Source organism: Corvus kubaryi, unplaced genomic scaffold (assembly GCF_017639235.1).
Source record: "Corvus kubaryi isolate FWS band 111438036 unplaced genomic scaffold, C.kubaryi_AGA036_p1.0 37398, whole genome shotgun sequence".
Taxonomy (NCBI): domain Eukaryota; kingdom Metazoa; phylum Chordata; class Aves; order Passeriformes; family Corvidae; genus Corvus; species Corvus kubaryi.
In genome coordinates this window covers 7,264,169-7,281,568 of record NW_024581137.1, presented here as the reverse complement: position 1 = coordinate 7,281,568, position 17,400 = coordinate 7,264,169, and the positions used below count along the sequence as shown (strand labels likewise).

Sequence of the window (17,400 nt, the reverse complement as noted above, 5' to 3'; positions counted from 1 at the left end):
GGATACTGAATTGTGTAGTGGAAAAAGGATATATGATTTTAAAAAATCACTGTTACATACCCTGTAGCAGTCTATTTTTTCAAATAATTTTCTGTTAATTAACAACCATGGTTTTCAGACTTAACAGGAATTCCTGATAATATTGTAACTCATTTGTGCCAACTGTGAAGTTGATATCAGTTAGCACAGTGCACAGCTGAAATGGTTAGGGTGCTGTAATGAAGCAGAGTAGCCATCAGGTTCTTCTGGCACCTTATGCCAGGCTCTGTGATCAGTAAATATTTTTTTAGAGAACAAACATTTTGGGTCTCTGGTACAAAAACATGCTAGCCATTCATTTCTGGAGTTTTTTTAAATTGTTCTGATTATCCTTTTCTCTGCTTTGATGTTCAAATGGAGAAGATTTCCCAATTCTCAACAAAATGTTGCAGGCAGTTTTTGCTTCCCTGCAAAAAGCTGGACCAGGCCCAGTTCTTCCTTCGGGTTGTTGCACTGGTGCAAACCCTGAGGGAGTTGTTTAATGAAGATAAAATTTGGCCAAGGATTTGAACGTTAAAGAAATGTAATTCAATGTGCATATGAAATCTGCTTGTTGAGTGAGTCTCCCTTCTCTCTGCAAATTTCAGAAATATTTTAGTGCATTAAAGGGACATTTTACAGCACCACACCAACAATGTACAATTTCCAGTTACAGTACAGAGTCCTGGAAGTTCTGTCACGTTGTTTTTCCCAATGTTAGCACCAATAATAGTAAATTTTCTCAGTGAAATGGAGACAGATTCTACCCTGTTGCCCAGCTATAAGATGCAATGACTCCACAGAGTTTTACTTGGTCTTTGATGAAACAGGGTTGTTCTTTCTAAGCAGGACATATTTCCTAGCTGGGATCAGAGTTCTTAGCACCTCATAAGAGCCAAGATAATTACAGGCTGAACATGACCCCTTCTTACCACCACCCACACTCGCTCTCACCCCTCCCAAACTTTGGCCTTAAATGAGGACAGAATGTCCCATGAGGAAAATATAGCACAGAACCTGCACCAGACCCTTTCTCCATATTTCTTGATCTCATTGCAGCAAGTACAGCTGATGCTTTTCATTTTTTCTTGTCTCTTCCAGTAACAAAAGTCATCTGTGCTCAGCAGTGCTCTGGCCGGTGCAGGGGAAAGGTGCCCAGCGACTGCTGCCATAACCAGTGTGCTGCAGGGTGCACGGGGCCTCGGGAGAGTGACTGCCTGGTAATGATGCTACACCACCACCATAATGGCTTCAATCCCTGACACAGCGAGCAGGGCTTTCAGCTGCATGTCCTCTAGCCTTCGTCAGCCCCAGAAGGCCTCCTGGGAGATGCTGACCTGGAGGGTGCTCCAGGGCTTCCCTGCATGGGTGTTTGGTAGGAGGGAAGATGACATGAACTTCACAGCACCCTTAGCTGGTCTTTGCTGACTCTGCCCAAGGACCTTCCTAGTGTATTCCAAACCAGTGTTAGTGCCTTTGATTGCCCAGTGAGTTCAATGTTGTTGCAGAGCATCTAAGTGCTTTCTTTAGGCAACATCCCTACATGAGCAGGTCCATGAGCCCACAGCTGCCCCCACAGTGCAGCAGTTTTCCAGGCCAGCACAGCTTTGCCTTGTGCTCCTTAGCACTAGTCAGTAATAATCTTGGTTTACTAAAGCAAGAACTTGTAAGGGGAATAAGATAAGATTCATTTTTTTGCATTTCATTGCACTTCAGGCATGAAATCCAGGTTTGTCTTTCTGCTTTTGACTTGCCGCAAAAAGCACTGCTTTTGGGGAACCCTGGGGCAGTGAAGAGAGAAGAAACAAATGGAGTTTCTTTAGGGAATAAAAGTCCCATTGCTTTTCCACAAGAGTTTCAGGGATTTGGTGCATGCTGTGGTTTTAACTCTTCCTCATGTCTGCACTACACTTCATTATGTATTAAGTGGCATCTGAGTAATCAACACAGAAATCTTCCAACCTGGATTTTATTGTTGTTACCTCTATTCCTGGTTTCTTTCAAAGATGGCTGTGATGCCCTTACTGGCTCACAAAGACAGTTACTCTCTCTCATCTGGAAAGCCAGGAGAGAAGAAAGGGAAAAAGAGAGTCATTATTAATTTAATGCAGATTTAGATTGGAAGAACCAACTTGCCCTTCATAAATGCCTGCTAAATTGTTCATTACCTGCAGCCAAATATAATGGCTTCAGTTTAATATTTAGCCAGAAAAGTCAGTAATTGGCAGGAAAGGACTTGATTTGATTTAGGTTATTAAAAAATGGCCAAGAAAAGTACAGTTTGTCTTGATCTGGTTGCTGCTTGTAGGGAAAATTTTTCTGTCTAAGGCATGCAGATTTGCTCCTGTTCCCACGTGAATCCCAGCAGCTCTCCACCGGAGTGCCAAGGTTTCTTGCTAAGAAAAAGAAAAGCTCATGGTGTGTTTTTAAAAAAAAATTAAACTCCATTGCCCCACCTGAAGCAACCTTTCACCTTCAAAGCCTGAAAGACCATCCCTGTAGCCACTTGGGGTTTCCATTAGAGCTAAGCAGGAAGCAGATGAGGCCATCGGAGTGTTTTAAAGACCTAATGTAAAGTCACTCTCACATTTTAAGGAGAAGGCAGTTTAATGGGTGCTGTTGTTCAATGACAGGCATGCCGCAAGTTTCGGGATGATGCTACTTGCAAGGATACATGTCCCCCCTTGGTCCTGTATAACCCCACCACTTACCAGATGGATGTGAACCCTGAAGGAAAATACAGCTTTGGAGCCACTTGTGTGAAGGAATGTCCACGTAAGTTCATTTCAGGTTGCAGCCCCAGAGGAGGTGGGGGGTTGGAGAAAAGTGGGAAGAGTCCTGTGTCATCCCTCTGTGTTGTGGCCAGGTGAAAGAGCACTTGTTCTCTTCGGCTTCTGTGGGAACTGAGAACAGGTCACAAAGTGGGCCTCTTTAGTCTGCATCCATCACCTTGCGTGATTTTAATCTTTGCATTTTGACTTCTGAGAATTTTTCTCTTGGTGAAGAGAAAGGCATCTTCTAAAAACCATTAGAACAATGGCTATATGGGATCAATCCTATGGATTACCAAAGCATTATCAACTCTTAACTGGTTCTTAATTAGGACTGTTAAAAGTAATTGGTTTTAACACTCCCTCTCAAGGCTTGTGATCATTGTTTTCTCTACAGATGCTTGCTTTTCCTTTCTTGATGTTCCATTTCTGTATTTTTGTAATCCATCAAGCTTGAATGTTGTGTTATCCTTCTGTGACCACTCCCCTCTCTGTAAAATGGTGATAGTGCTGTATGTCAATCTATCTTCAAATTATGTTTGTGACTACTCGTAGTTAATGCCTGTACTTTCCTGAGTGTGCCAAAAGCTCGAACCCCCTTTTCCTTAAGAGTATTGAAGTGCTTGTCTGGCCCCCAAAGCATCCCTCTTGTATTTCAGTCACCTTTGCATCCTTTTTTTTTTCCAGACAACTATGTGGTGACAGACCACGGCTCCTGCGTTCGCTCATGCAATGCTGATACTTACGAAGTGGAAGAAAACGGTGTTCGGAAGTGTAAAAAGTGTGATGGGCTGTGCAGCAAAGGTATAAAAAGCATAGAATAAACCAGTAAGGCTTTGAGATGATTGAGAGCTTACTAGAAAAAGTGCAGGGAGTTCTGATCTTAGTTCTGATCTTAGTTAAGTGCAAATTCAATATAAATCGGATCCAGTGATATTTTGGAGATATGACAAGTGGTTTGAGCAGGAAACATGGCTGTGGAGCATGCTCTCTAGATGGGGTACACCACAAGTACAGTAGATAAACTGTGTGTTGTGTGCATGTATATCTTGCACGTCAGCCTTCTCCATTTGCCCTTGCTGGTGTCTCATCAATGGGAATGGAAATGGGACAGGGAGAGGAGGGAATATGCCAGAGCCTGTGTGCAGACATGCTCAGACCAGAGCTGCACAGCTGGGCAAGCAGGAAGCAGTTATCCTGTGGCACCTTCTGAAAAGCAAAAATAGGCAAAAGATCTATGAAACTCACCTTAGAGTGGTAGGTTTGACGTTAGGGAATGCTTTCTGAACTCATGGCACTTCCATGTTTCTACCCTTCCACGAGACTGGGCTTCACTTTTGTCCCCCCTAACTTTTATATCTCTCCTTTAACAGTATGCAATGGCATTGGAATAGGTGACCTTAAAGGGATCCTCTCTATAAATGCCACAAATATCGACTCGTTTAAAAACTGTACCAAGATCAACGGGGACGTCAGCATTCTCCCAGTTGCATTTCTAGGGTGAGTTACCTGCTGGCCATTAAGCACTGAAAGAGAAGGGCTAGAGAAAATCCAGGCTAAGCTGTTCTTTTCCCAATTTCTCATTCTGTTTGTTTCAGTGATGCCTTCACGAAGACCCTACCTTTGGACCCCAAGAAGTTGGAGGTCTTCAAAACAGTCAAAGAAATATCAGGTTAGCAGTGAGTTTTAAGCTGAGGTATTTTTTGACTGATACTGCCAAAAACACAAAGGAGGAAGGAAATTTTTTAAGCACATGAAGAGAAGTGCATGCAGAGTGTTTCTTGTCTCTGAGCTACCAAGGGTCACTCCTAACCAAGGTGGCCAGCAGCACCTTGCCAGCATTACGCCCACATAACCCGTACTGGTCTTCCATCCAAGGTGTGTGGTTTGGCCGGAACATCCCTTCTGCTGAACCATCCGCCCTAGAGAAGAGTAAAAGCAGTGGAGATCCTCAGCCACCCAAGAAGCATGTGGTGATGCAGAGGCGTGCCACTCCGGCTAAAAAAAGCCAAGTGTGTTTCTATTTGTGGGAAACCTTTCAGCAGCTCCTTAGGGAAGCGTGCTCAGTGGCTTGCGTCATCCTTACGGAGACACCCTCTCCAGCCTGAAGAGCTCTTCCTTGGGGTGAACGTGTCTCCATTAGCACAAAGCAGCCAGCGGAGCACTCAGCCACTGTCTTGCACCAAGTATCAATTAAAAGTAATTGTGCTCAGCCCATTATGAAATGAATGTAACATCAGGGCTGGGTCTACAGACATGACTCCAGTTCTCCTTTTCTTTCTCTCTCACCTTTGTGGTTCCCTTCAGGGTAGCAATGACTAATTGCAGAGCTTCATACAGCAGCCTGCAATTTCCAAATTTTCCCCTTCCTCCCGAACACCTCAGCTGAGTGGGGAATTCTGCTTGCCTCAGCAAAACCACTACAAGTAGCTATTCTCCTCTGTTCCTGCTTTTCAGTTTTCCTCTTCCCTGAGGTCAGCTGAAAAATGGGATAGAGTGCTGCCTTTCTCCCACAGGCCCAGAGCCTGCAGCCCCTCAGCCAGGGTATCTACTGGCAAGAGCCGTCATTGCTGGTGACTCTGTGGCAGGATGTGTGGCTCACCGACACACTCTGTTACGTTCCTAAGCCCTTGTGGTGGGCTGAGAAGTAAACTGTTTATAAAACTAGATTTAGAAATACCTCCTTGCTCCCTAAAATGTCATGGTAGACTTTGAGATCCTTCAGATAAGCACAGGGAAAGCACAAGCGCCTTCTCCCGGTGCAGGATTTGCTACAGGAGAAGGTTCTGCTGTCAGTACTAATGGTGAGTTTATTTCCATTATGATTATTTTTTAATCTTCTTTTCCTCTTTCAGGATTTTTGTTGATTCAAGCCTGGCCTGAGAATGCTACTGATCTCTATGCTTTCGAAAATCTGGAGATTATACGAGGCAGAACAAAGCAACAGTAAGTAAATCGTGTGCCACAGTGACTCTAAGAGAAACGCTGTTTCGAGCTGCTCTTGTCTGAGCACACCAACGTTGCAGGCAGTGTGAGACTCATGTGTCCCAAAACTGATGCATAATGGGGCAAACCCTGCAAGGAGTAGAGCACCGTCTCTGTAGTGTAGATAATGTGCCCTGGGAGTAAAGACCCTCACCTCTGTGCCATGTGTGGAGGGCAGCCTTGAGCCTGCTTTCAGGACCCATCCTGGAAGCACGAGCAGGACAGAAAGTGCTCTTTACAATCTGGGGTAAGTTACAATGTGTTCAGAAGCACAGTGGGATTTGAGGTAGCTGAGCAGTCATGGATGGAGGCTGCCAAGCAGTGCAGACAGCAGCAATGTTTCCAGTGCCCTCCTAGGCTTGCCCCAAGAGGAAGAATGACTTGGTGGACAAGCACAAAATAATAGCTGCTTTACCTGAAACCATTGTTCCACATCATTTACTTGTCAGAACGTGTGTGTCCTGCCAGCTTTAGCTTAAAAAACCCTTGCAAAACCAGATTTGAGTATTGCAGTTGTTACATAATAGGCATTTCATGTATGAGGCATTAAGTTTAGAGGGCTGAGCAGAATCTTGCTTGAAGAAAATGCAGTTCACAGCAGCACACATTTGACAACTAAAAGAAAAACATGCTGAGTAAACCCCTCTTACTAATTACCTTTCTTGCATGTTTTTTCTATTTGTCCATCTCCATTTTAGTGGCCAGTATTCCCTCGCCGTTGTTAACTTGAAAATACAGTCCTTAGGGCTGCGCTCCCTCAAGGAAATAAGTGATGGAGATGTTGCCATTATGAGGAACAAGAACCTCTGCTATGCTGACACCATGGACTGGCACAGCCTGTTTGCAACTGAGAGCCAGAAAACAAAGATTTTGCAGAATAGAAATAAAAATGAGTGTGGTAAGTCAGGGCTGTATTCCTGCTCCCCACCAAAACTCATGCTGAAATGCAAGAATAAGCTTTCCATAATTCAAGCAAGGCTTTTTTCTCCCTGTTCCTCTGGCTGCAAAATTCATCAGTGATACTGCTTTAATGAAGGTGGTAAGGGAAGAGTGGGATTTTCTTTTCTTCCCTCCAAAATGTGGACTTCGTGATGTCCAACAGATTAGGAGCTTCTTCACTACTATGAGCATAGCAAAGCCACATCAGTTGAAGGACACAAAAGCTAACTCCTAACATTGGCCTTTTTTGACAAGGTCAAAACTGTTGTTCAGCCATACTGCTATTGACTGCACTGGTCCCTGGGCCAAAATCTAATTATTTCTTTTTGCAGAATATGAATTTGTTGTATTTTAGAAATTTATCATAGAAATACAGAATAGTTTGGGTGAGAAGTGACCTTTAAAGGTCATGTAAGCTAACCTCCCTGCTCTGGGCAGTGATGTCTTTCACTAGACCAGGTTGCTCAGGGCCTCATCCAATCTGACCTTGAACTTTCAGGGATTAAGCATCCACCAATTCCCTATGTAACTCCTGCCAGTGTCTCACCACCCATTGTAACTTCATTATACCCATAAATCTACTTTTTCAGTTTAAAAGCATTTCCCCTTGTCCTGTCACTACAGACCTTAAAAAGTTGTTATAAGTGCCTTTTAAGTACAAAAAAACGCCAATAAGGTTTCTCCAGAGCTGTCTCTTCCCCAGGGTGGAAAACCCCAGCTCTCTCAGCCTGATTTAACTTTATTATACATCAATTAAGTTGTCACAGAGGAGCTCATTCTTATTTTGAATGGCCAGAAGTCAGATTTCAGATTTCAGGCTTTGGGATTTAAAAAAGCATGATTACTCTTCTCCCACACTATCAGAACCATTCACATCTGTTTTGGAACAGGTTGGGGAAACTGGTTGGTCAGATGGAGTGAGGATGGAGAGTCTGACCTCTCTCTTGCCTTGACATTCATGTCTTTTCTTGTCTCTCTCTCAGCTGCTGCCAAGCATGTTTGCGACCCCCTGTGCTCAGACGTAGGCTGCTGGGGCCCAGGGCCCTTCCACTGCTTCTCCTGCAGGTTTTTTGATCGCCAGAAGGAATGTGTGAAACAGTGCAACATCCTGCAAGGGTAAGGTGTCTCAGGTGCTTTAGGTTTTGGTGATGGTATGGGGGTTTTGGTTTTTAAAATGTGTTGTAGCTAGAAAGAGAGCAAGAAACTGGGTCTCTGGTTACGTGGGATTTCCCCAGCTTTGCAGAGATGTTGTGTGAGCACAGTACCTAGCTGAGGTACCTCTCCTTCCCCATTCAGAATTGCTTAGGAGTTTGCTCCTGACACGGTGACTGCTAAGAAAACATCCCCTTAAGCCCACAAGCAGACTATCTGGAGGCCCAAGCAGGCTAAGCCTTGGGATTCCTTCCCATAAGGAAGAAAGGAGTTTAAAGCCCAAGCTGTGACTGTCATGTCATGGGTGAGAGCCAGAGACATTTAGAGTCTCTGGGAGCTCAGTCATACCCAGAGCCAGGGCTTTGCTGCTTGGTAGACTTCCTTACTGCAAAGGGATTCTTATATTTGCTCAGATGAGCCTTGCAGTTCGCAAAATTGCAGTCAAGGCAGAAGGAACTTTCATCCAAAAATCGCTGAGAGCAGCAATTTCAAGCAAAATTACTGCTTCAGCCTCACTCAGGACATGGGAAAAATACTGCTGCCTTGTGTGTCAATTCAACAGGTGATGTAGGTGGAAAAGGCGTATCTAGCAGCAAAATTACAGGGATTTTTCAGTAAATCTTTCAAAGTTTGACTTTTAAAGCTCCTGAGTTTTAAGCAAGTACTTGTCAGGGTGCTAATGCCTCTGATGTTTGTATTTCTCTAGTGGCTTGCCATTTAACAGCTGTCTTTTTTTTAAAGTGAATTCCCTCTAGCAGCTATTATAACCTGAAGGGCAGATCGGGGCATTTTTTTGTGTCAAATGATGGGAAGATTTAGTTTAATTAATAACACCATTACTTGAAGTGGAACAGCTTTATTGCTATTGAAACCATCTGTTCCCAACTTTCATATTTTAATGATTCATTGTGTGTTGTAGAGAGGACATGAATTTAATTATCAGTGCCTTGCTGTTTAACTTTCGTAATTATTATTTGTAGCCTTGGAATCACTTGAACTGTTTTTGCTGATCTCTTTGCATCACTACCATTTAAAAGCCTCTAGAATGGTTGTGAGTATTCTGTGACATTAGCTTAAAAGGGAAAGTAAACTAATTTGTAGTGTGCAATCTGGAGTGCCATGTGTTTCACTGCCAACCAAATTTCCCTTACTCTTACGTCCTCCTGGTTGCACTGAGCAAGTGCTACTGGTGTAGCCAAGAGGGTCCCTCCTCCTGTCTCAGCACCATCATCATCTCAATTTAACGTGGAAAAGTCTGGAAAAGGAGAGAAGACCACGGTTTATTACTTGCTGTTCAGCCTGAGGTTTAATTATTTCTGGTTTTTTTTGTTGTTGTTTTCCAGGGAGCCAAGAGAGTTTGAAAAGGACTCCAAGTGCCTCCCCTGCCACCCTGAGTGCCTGGTGCAAAACTCCACCATGTACAATGCAACCTGCACTGGACCTGTAAGAGCAGACTCATCTTAGCAAACCTGAGCCTTAAATCATTTATTAATATGTTTTTCCCATGTTCAGATAATCCTGAGGTCTCATATTAACCCTGTCTGAGGTGGAGCAGAGATGGGGGTGGTTAGAAGTCAAGATCTTGGGGCAAGGGAGCAGGATAGGAAACCTCAGGGTGTTAGTTTTATTTTTGTGACATGTAATCCACAGTCACAGACATTGTAGAGTCTTTAATATTTTTTTGTATTTTTACAGAAAAAAAAAAAACTTACTGTGGCAAACATGGCAAACATTTGAGTAACATGTAGCTACTCAGCTTCCAAGTTGGTGTGAACATGTTAGCTCGGACTCATATCTTAATTGCAAAAGTCCAATTCTTTTTTTTTTTGTTTTTGGGAGATCAAATCTCCTGCTTCCATCACAGGTGCACCTCTGTGATATTTAACCCAACTCTTTAAACACCTCTTGCCACCCCCTGCAGCCTCTGAGTGTTTGACTGCCCATTGACTGCCCATTGTTGCAGTCTAGGAATGGTACTCCCCAATTTGGTACTCTCACTGAGACTCTCCAAAGACTCTCTCTCACAAGTCACGCACTCCCTCTCTCCCCCCTTTCCCCTGTGGCAGGCTGGAGAGGAGAATTGGAGGCATAAGAGGTTTAAATCATGGGCTGAGATAAGAACAATTTACTGGAAACAGCAATGAGATAAGAAGGGGAATAGTAACAGCAACAACATTAATAACAGTGTACAAGAAAGGTGAAGGACTCACATGTGATTGCTTGAAACTAGCATTGCCCCACTGTTCCCTCTACCATGCATGCTCAACCAGAAGAAACCCTTTCTCCCCAGAAGAGACTCCTTTCCCCTACCCCTGGCAATGACATGAGATGGTGTAGAATAACCCCTATGTCCTAGCCACGCCCCTTCTGGCTACTGCAAAAATTAACCCTGTCCTGGCGAGAACAAGGACACCCATCATCAGTTTGAAGAGTCACTGCTCAGTAATGTGAAGCATTTCCATCCTCCCTCCTAGCACCATGGCCTCAGGGATGTTATTTACATTATGAACTCCTTCAGGCAGTGACCCCCTGTTCCATATTTGCCTAGCATCTAGTAATCAGTCTATTATAGTGGCCCTTAGACATTACAGTGATTAAAATAATCTTCCTATAGCGTGTCTTACTGTAGTCCCACTGCAACCAGCACTGTGGATCTGGTCTGTTTTTTCTCCATAGTAGAATTTGACCCACAATTGCTGGTTCCTCTGCTTTAGAATATTTAGGTCATTCATGGTGCTGGTAGAGTCTTAATAAAAACAGTTCTGCCAAAAATGGCCAAAGGCAATGCCTTTAAATACAAACTAAGTGTTTCTCAAAGTGGAAAACAAAAATTGCATGGACTCCTTGGGTTGCCTCCATCATCCTATGCTTCTCCTTACCAGAGGAAAGAACCTGTGCTGAGAAACCAGAAAAATAATGATTTGATGCCAGTATTTCAGAGGGGTGTCAGCAGGGCCAGGTCCCCTATTTTAAATTGTGTGACAGTAGATTGCACCAGGTAGCAGCCAAGCTGTCTGCTTTTCAGCTAACGCCTTATCAGGGTGTCATTAAATTATTCCCCATTTAAAATGCAAAACACAAGTTTTCCAACTGGACAGAAGGCAGAGGGAAAAAAGAAACAACAATGTAATGCAAGAAAACATTAACTTAAAGCAGCAGGAAATGCCTTTGTGTGGTCCATCCTACAAGAGTAATTACTTGCAAGAATATCAGGTAGCAAGGTAATAAAACCAGATGATGCTGAAAACTTCCAGCAGTGGAAGGCATCTTCTGAATTTCCTTTTGAATAGGCTGATGTAAGGGCATCGTAAACAAGTTGTTTCTCTCTGCAGGGTCCTGACAATTGCATGAAGTGTGCCCATTTTATCGATGGCCCACACTGTGTGAAATCCTGCCCAGCAGGGGTTCTGGGAGAGAATGACACCCTCGTCTGGAAATATGCCGATGGGAATAATGTTTGCCAGCTCTGCCATCCAAACTGCACCCGGGGGTGAGTAAAACGTGGGACTGAATGGAGACAGGGAAGAAAAGAAATGGAGAAACAGCTTGTCTCGAGCTCTTTCTCTTCCTGATGGTCCCATGTCAAACCACTGAGAAGAAGAACTAGCAGGGAGCAAGAGAGGTCAGGAGGACACACTGCAGAGTGTGGCAGACTTTATAAGTAGGAAAAGGTCAGTGGTACTTTGTCTTTATGCAGAAGGAAAGAAAATAAATTGCTTAAGGGGTTTGAAACAGGATTGTTTGATAACTGGAGAACGAATTTTACAGGACTCATGCACCAGTGATGCACCTTTTTTTTCCCACCTCGCTTGTTGCTGTGTCCTCTGGTTTTGAGAGGAACATCAGTGACATCTGGTGGATACTGGGTTCCCAGGGCCCATTTTTCTCTGTGCCTTTCAACTTTCAGGAGGGAAATCCAAGTGGGATAACACAGGGATTTTCTTTTATTCCTTCTTTCCATATACTAGCACTCGGTCTGAGTTTAAAGCCTTGTGAGTGTGGTTTTATAACAGGCATCAGAGTAAACCCAATCTATACGAGCCATTTTTGTCCTCATTTGGGGACATGCTTAAACTGCAACCTGTAACAAGCTGTGAATTGATCTGTTTAACCTACATCACAAGTAATAATTGTCTCTGTCCTGATTTCCAACCTACAAAGGACATGGAATGCACAGGAAGAGGTTTTAGGGTTTGAGAGTTGGTTATTGTACTGTGATGCTTTCAGAGCAAAAAGCCAGCCCATGTTTGGTGTATTTTCTTTGACAGCCCTCTGCTTTTTACCTTGCAGGTCTGTCTGATCCAAAATCATTCTATAATATGCCTGTAATAAGTGTTGCAAGAGAGGAGTTGTAACATATTCAGACCAACCATCACATGGTACATTAATTATTAATTATTAATCCAGCTGCCGGTTCCCCACCTTCATGGAAAAAAGGAGATGAAGGGTGGAATCAGCAAGTAACAGCCCTTTGTAGTGCTTGTGGTGAAATTCAGTGCAACAGTTCTCAGATGGTAGTTATACCAACCTGGTGGATTTGCCACAATTTACAGCGATGCCCCCTGGTTTTGCTATAGTCACAGACAAGGTTTATCAGGGCTTCCCACTGCAGGCCTAAGAACAAATTTTCTCAGCTGAAAAGGGATCTTAATAAGTTTGCTCTTTATTAATGACCTCAGAAGTCCCTACTAATATGAACTGGCCAGAGTGATCCAATATCCTCCTTCTAACTGGCCACATGGAAATGCAGCTGATTGGCAGAATAGTGTATTAAGTGACCACGTCTGGACAAGGCTTTTTTTCACTGTGCAGCCTCAGTAGTAAGATCAAACACTAGGCTCGAACGCAGACTTGGAGAACATAATTTGCCAGACAGGGATGTAAAACGAGCCACACGGTGGCTCTTAATGCACAAGCAGGTTCCCCAAGCAGAATTGATCAGAGAAGTCAATTCCTGCCTGGCTTTAGCAGTGGGTAGGGGAACCACAAGAGTCAGGCAGGAGATGAGGTTACAGTAAGAAGAATTTTTTTAGGTGAGGGCTACCCAACATATGCCTCAGTGCATTTGGCCCTGTGTTATTAAGGCAGAACATAAAAAGTAGTATCAATTTCATCTTTCAAATGATGGAACTGGGCTGAGTTAGCATCAGTTACATTGTGAACATGCTCAATAGCCCGATTCGAGTTGCTGTCCAAATGTGGCAGATGAAATAGGCTGTATCCCTGAAGGGCTCAAGAGAGCTAGAAGGAGGTAATGTTGCTATTTTTGCTACACAGATGGGACATCTGTGGCCATGGATAAGTAGGGAGCCAGTGTCAAGGTTATAATATGGGAACATGCGGTATGGCACAGCATTGTCCCTCTGAAGGCAATCCATCAGCAATGCCATTTCTCTTCATGCCTTTCCCTCGTTTTGCTTTGGGAATGGATCTGTTCAGCAGTGGGTGGAAAACATCTGTCTCACAAAGCTTTTGCATCCTTAGAAACCACAGTCTCAGCAATTTCTGCATGACAAGAAACAACAACTTCATTTCTGTCCCTGTCCAATTTCACGGGTAGAGCCCACAAAATCTTATCAGCATGATTAAGTGTGCTGACTTCAGTAGTCATGCAAGTAAGGGTTCCCAGGATCTCTCTCTGTTTTCCTTATTTGAAGAAGCTTCAAGTAAAAGACTTCTCGTCCCAGCTGAGTTTTGTCATGCACTTCATTTTTTTGCTTTAGGTGTGCGTACGGGTCATTCATTGCTTCTTTTGTAATGCCAAGAAGAATCCCTTCGAGTCTCATTTTCTTTGCTGAGTCCATTTTTCAGCCTTCATTAGTAAATAGAATGAAGAATGGTTTCTCCTGCTTGGCCCAAAAGACCCCTTCTCTCCCAATTCTTCTGTATTCTCATGGGGATTTTGTACACAAGCTTCCTTTTGCCCTGCCTCTGGTACAGCTGAGAATATATGCTACAATAAAGAAAGCAACATCTCAAAAGCCCTGGAATTACCCCATTTATATGTTCATCAATTAATGACACTCACGATCTTAATTAATCTGGTCAATGTTGAAGGATTTGATTTTCCCTGGCAGTCTCACAGAGTATAGGAATTAAACTCAGCCACTGAGGTGGATAAGCAAGGAGAGAAGCCACCACTGTAGCCAGTACCACTAGCTGACACATCCTGCCTCCATTCACAGTTGCTATCAACACTCTGTGTCTCAGCAGTCTTCATTTTAAATGCTAAGGGATTTTTGGGGGAGATGAGAAAGTGAACGAGGGGGTCTGAGAGAGAAGGCTGCAGAGCCACAGCACAAATTCTATGCCTTTGTCACACTTGGAAGGTTAATTAGAAAGGAAGGATGAAGTAAAATCTTTGAAAAGTTTAAAAAGGTTTAGAAATTATTTTCCATTTCTTTTATGATTGTGAAGTAACTGAGGCTGTTATATGTGAGACCCCTCTGACAGGCCATTAATCATAACAATTGACTGCATTCTATCAAGTTAGGAACTATGGGTTGAGGAGAAAGTTGTTAAAATCTTGATGGATTTAGGAAATAAATAGCTGTGTCTGCACTGGGACAAGTAATATTTACATAGACAGGTAAAATGCTGAATTCAGGATGAAGTAGTTTTCAGGAACTGTACACAGAACTAATTTTCCAGTAAGTAGAGAAATATATCAAAGACTACCACTGCTGTTATATTCATCTAACATATCCATAAGATCTTAAGGTACTTCATAACATAAGGCCACATTTGTCATTTTGGTTTCTGTAAGCAGAAGAAAAATGACTCAGGAATGGAAAACGTGATTGTTTAGATTCCATAAAATCTGGGTTACTGATGTTGGGTGTCATCATAAAATTCCACATTAACAAATATAGTTATATATAGTCTTGGAGGGATAATTCGTACGGGCTTTGTTTCTTCTCTGACTTGTGAAATTAATCAAAAAACCAAGTGGGATTTGAAAAGCACAAGCTGAACTCTCTATTTCTTCCCAAACACCTTTTACTTTTTCCCACCAGACTTGCTGTTGATGGATTTGTGTGGGAAAGGGAAGGGGACTGATAAAAATCTACATTTCTCCTGCCTCTGCTTCGATGTGTAAGAGAAGAACTGGTCGGTCATTCCTCAGACTGTAGATTCAATCCCCTCAGCCAGTTTTGTTTGCTGTTAGGAAGCACGTAGAGAACTTGTCATCATAAAATAGCATGGCAAACCAGATTTTTGAGGGAGAGATACTTTGAGGGACAATAGTCATATTCTGAAATTAGGTGAGGTCTTCTAATTTCATATTCTTATCAAGAGCAGCTGCACATGCTTTGTTGCCTTAGAAATTTATATCCAGGTGGTAGAGCATGACTGGATGAGGTCTGGAGTCCAAGATCAGTTTTCCATTGAACACCCGAAGAGAGAAGCCCAAGGCAAGACTGCCTCCTATGACCCTAAGCAATGGTCTGCTTAAGAATCTGCTCTGCATGTGCAGCCTCTCTGTGCTTAGTTTTACAACTGAGCAAACAAAGCAAGCTGTATGCAGATAGGAAAGCTAACCAGGCTGAGGACCCAGAATCCAGGGATTGGTATGCACAGCACTTCCAGCATGTCCAGGACACCAGGATGCACATTCTTGCATGGGAGTCCAGTGAACTTACAAGACCTTCCAGATGCTGGGTCTTGGAGCGCTGTGTTGGCCCAGAAACAAGGCAAATACACGAGGGAAGATCCAAGTAATGAAAACAAACAAACAAACAAACAAAATCCTAGTAAAATGAGTAGTTGCTTCACCTCTTCCTTCCCCAGGCCCAGACCAAGTTACGAGAGAAGATCTGCAACTCTACCTGGCGTTTTGAAATTCTTCTGGTTCCTCCTCTCAATAAGAGGAATTCCAGAGTTTTCCTGGCATGGGCTCACTCCTTACCCCCTACTTGACCTCCTCTGGAACTGTTTTGGGATGATCCATTTTCTTTAAGTCAGCACAGGGAGCAGATACCACAAACTGGACTTTACTCCTTCCTGTGCTCTGTTTTCCAGAGGTGATGTCACCCTCTCTGAAATACTGTCCTTCCTCAGTAGACACCACAAAGACCACAATTCCCATGAAGAGCGTCCATCTCATAGCCCAGCAGCACTCGGGGAATGCACTGTGCCTCTCACACTCATTAGACCATCAAGTGAACTCAGTCCCTGTGTTTTCATCTGTGTTGGTTTTGCACTGCACTGCCAAAATTCTGAGCATTTTAAACTCGAATGGAGGGTGAATGACTTGCTAGTACAGTTCCTGGCTCTCTGGATAACTGTTATACCTGTTTACATTACCAGTAACATAAGACTTTGGATTCTAAAGGAAAAATATCATGGACACATGCCAACAAACTACAGCCAGAGAGAGTGCTGTCAAATCCCATTTTTTGATGGGATGTATCTGCTACCCAAGTTTTCCATTGCAATAGAAAGTGTAGAAATTAAAACCTTTACCTTATCAGGAAACAAGGAGTAGGCAGAAGGGTCTGCAATGACATGTTTCCACGTATATTTGTGTCCTTGTACGAGCAGGAGGCTACGTCTGTCCTCCATGGTCAGCCCCGGGCTCTGCACAGAGCCACAGAATCCATGAATTTTGTGTATCTGTGTCCTCCCCCACTTCTACCACATGCTAAAACGTTGTTTTAAAACATTCTTTAAACTAAGCATGCAGCATGGCTATTTCTCTAGATAAAAGATTTTGGAGCAAGGTTGTTGCTGACTGATATTTAATGGAGTGTATGACTATTATAAATTCCTGTGTTAACACTTGGACTGCTCTGAAACACAGACTTTTCAATCAGTAGCACTCTTAGTTGGAATTACAGAAGTATGTAGGCCAGAGCTACTATATTTGTAACATTCATTTGTTTTTACAGGTGCAAAGGGCCAGGTCTTGAAGGCTGTCCAAATGGGTGAGTATTTCATCTGCTACAATTAATGGCAGAGCTGGAAAGAATGCGTGTGTGTTTACATTTCCTCACTGGACACTGCAGGGCTGGGACTAAAGTTAAGTCTTCAGCTCTTTATGGGGAAGTGACAGATTAGAGCAGGCTCAGACCTATAAAAATGGTTTAAAGAACTGAGAAATATTGCTACTGGCACAAGACTTCAAAATCTTGTTCTGCCTACAGTTTTTGTCAAGGTGAGACCAGGGATCTGTTACTGAAGAATAAAAGGAGGGGATTGAAAAAGAAAGGATTAAGGGCAGAGAGAGATATGTTTAGGACTGATATAGTCACCTCTGTTACAGGAGACTCAGAGATGCAGAGGGTCTTTTCCAGCCCTGTGATCTGTCCATATCCAAATACTGTGCGCCCAGATGGATGCTCATTTGTCACACTCACACTAGATCTTGTATCACACTGTTTGGCTTCATGATGTGCTCAAGGTCATGCAACAAACAAACAGTCTTCTCGGACTGAGAGAGAGGGATTTCATTTCTGGCCCCAAAGTCATGCCATGGCAAGACAAATTCAGCCTTGAAGTACTGTTAAAAAGTGACTGCATTTAATAGAAATCC

The 17,400-nt window shown here is 43.2% G+C and overlaps 1 protein-coding gene across 2 annotated transcripts in view; it reads left to right on the top strand.

Annotated features, from left to right (window-relative positions):
* The window catches only part of EGFR (epidermal growth factor receptor), a 159,840-nt gene that overhangs the window by 115,071 nt on the left and 27,369 nt on the right, over window positions 1-17,400 (top strand). For both annotated transcript variants that reach the window (XM_042043676.1, XM_042043674.1), the window contains exons 6-16: window positions 1,120-1,238; window positions 2,652-2,793; window positions 3,477-3,593; window positions 4,163-4,289; window positions 4,388-4,461; window positions 5,645-5,735; window positions 6,473-6,672; window positions 7,697-7,829; window positions 9,209-9,308; window positions 11,198-11,355; window positions 16,757-16,792. In XM_042043676.1, coding sequence (XP_041899610.1) covers window positions 1,120-1,238; window positions 2,652-2,793; window positions 3,477-3,593; window positions 4,163-4,289; window positions 4,388-4,461; window positions 5,645-5,735; window positions 6,473-6,672; window positions 7,697-7,829; window positions 9,209-9,308; window positions 11,198-11,355; window positions 16,757-16,792 — 1,297 coding nt within the window. The remainder of the gene's footprint in view (window positions 1-1,119; window positions 1,239-2,651; window positions 2,794-3,476; window positions 3,594-4,162; window positions 4,290-4,387; window positions 4,462-5,644; window positions 5,736-6,472; window positions 6,673-7,696; window positions 7,830-9,208; window positions 9,309-11,197; window positions 11,356-16,756; window positions 16,793-17,400) is intronic.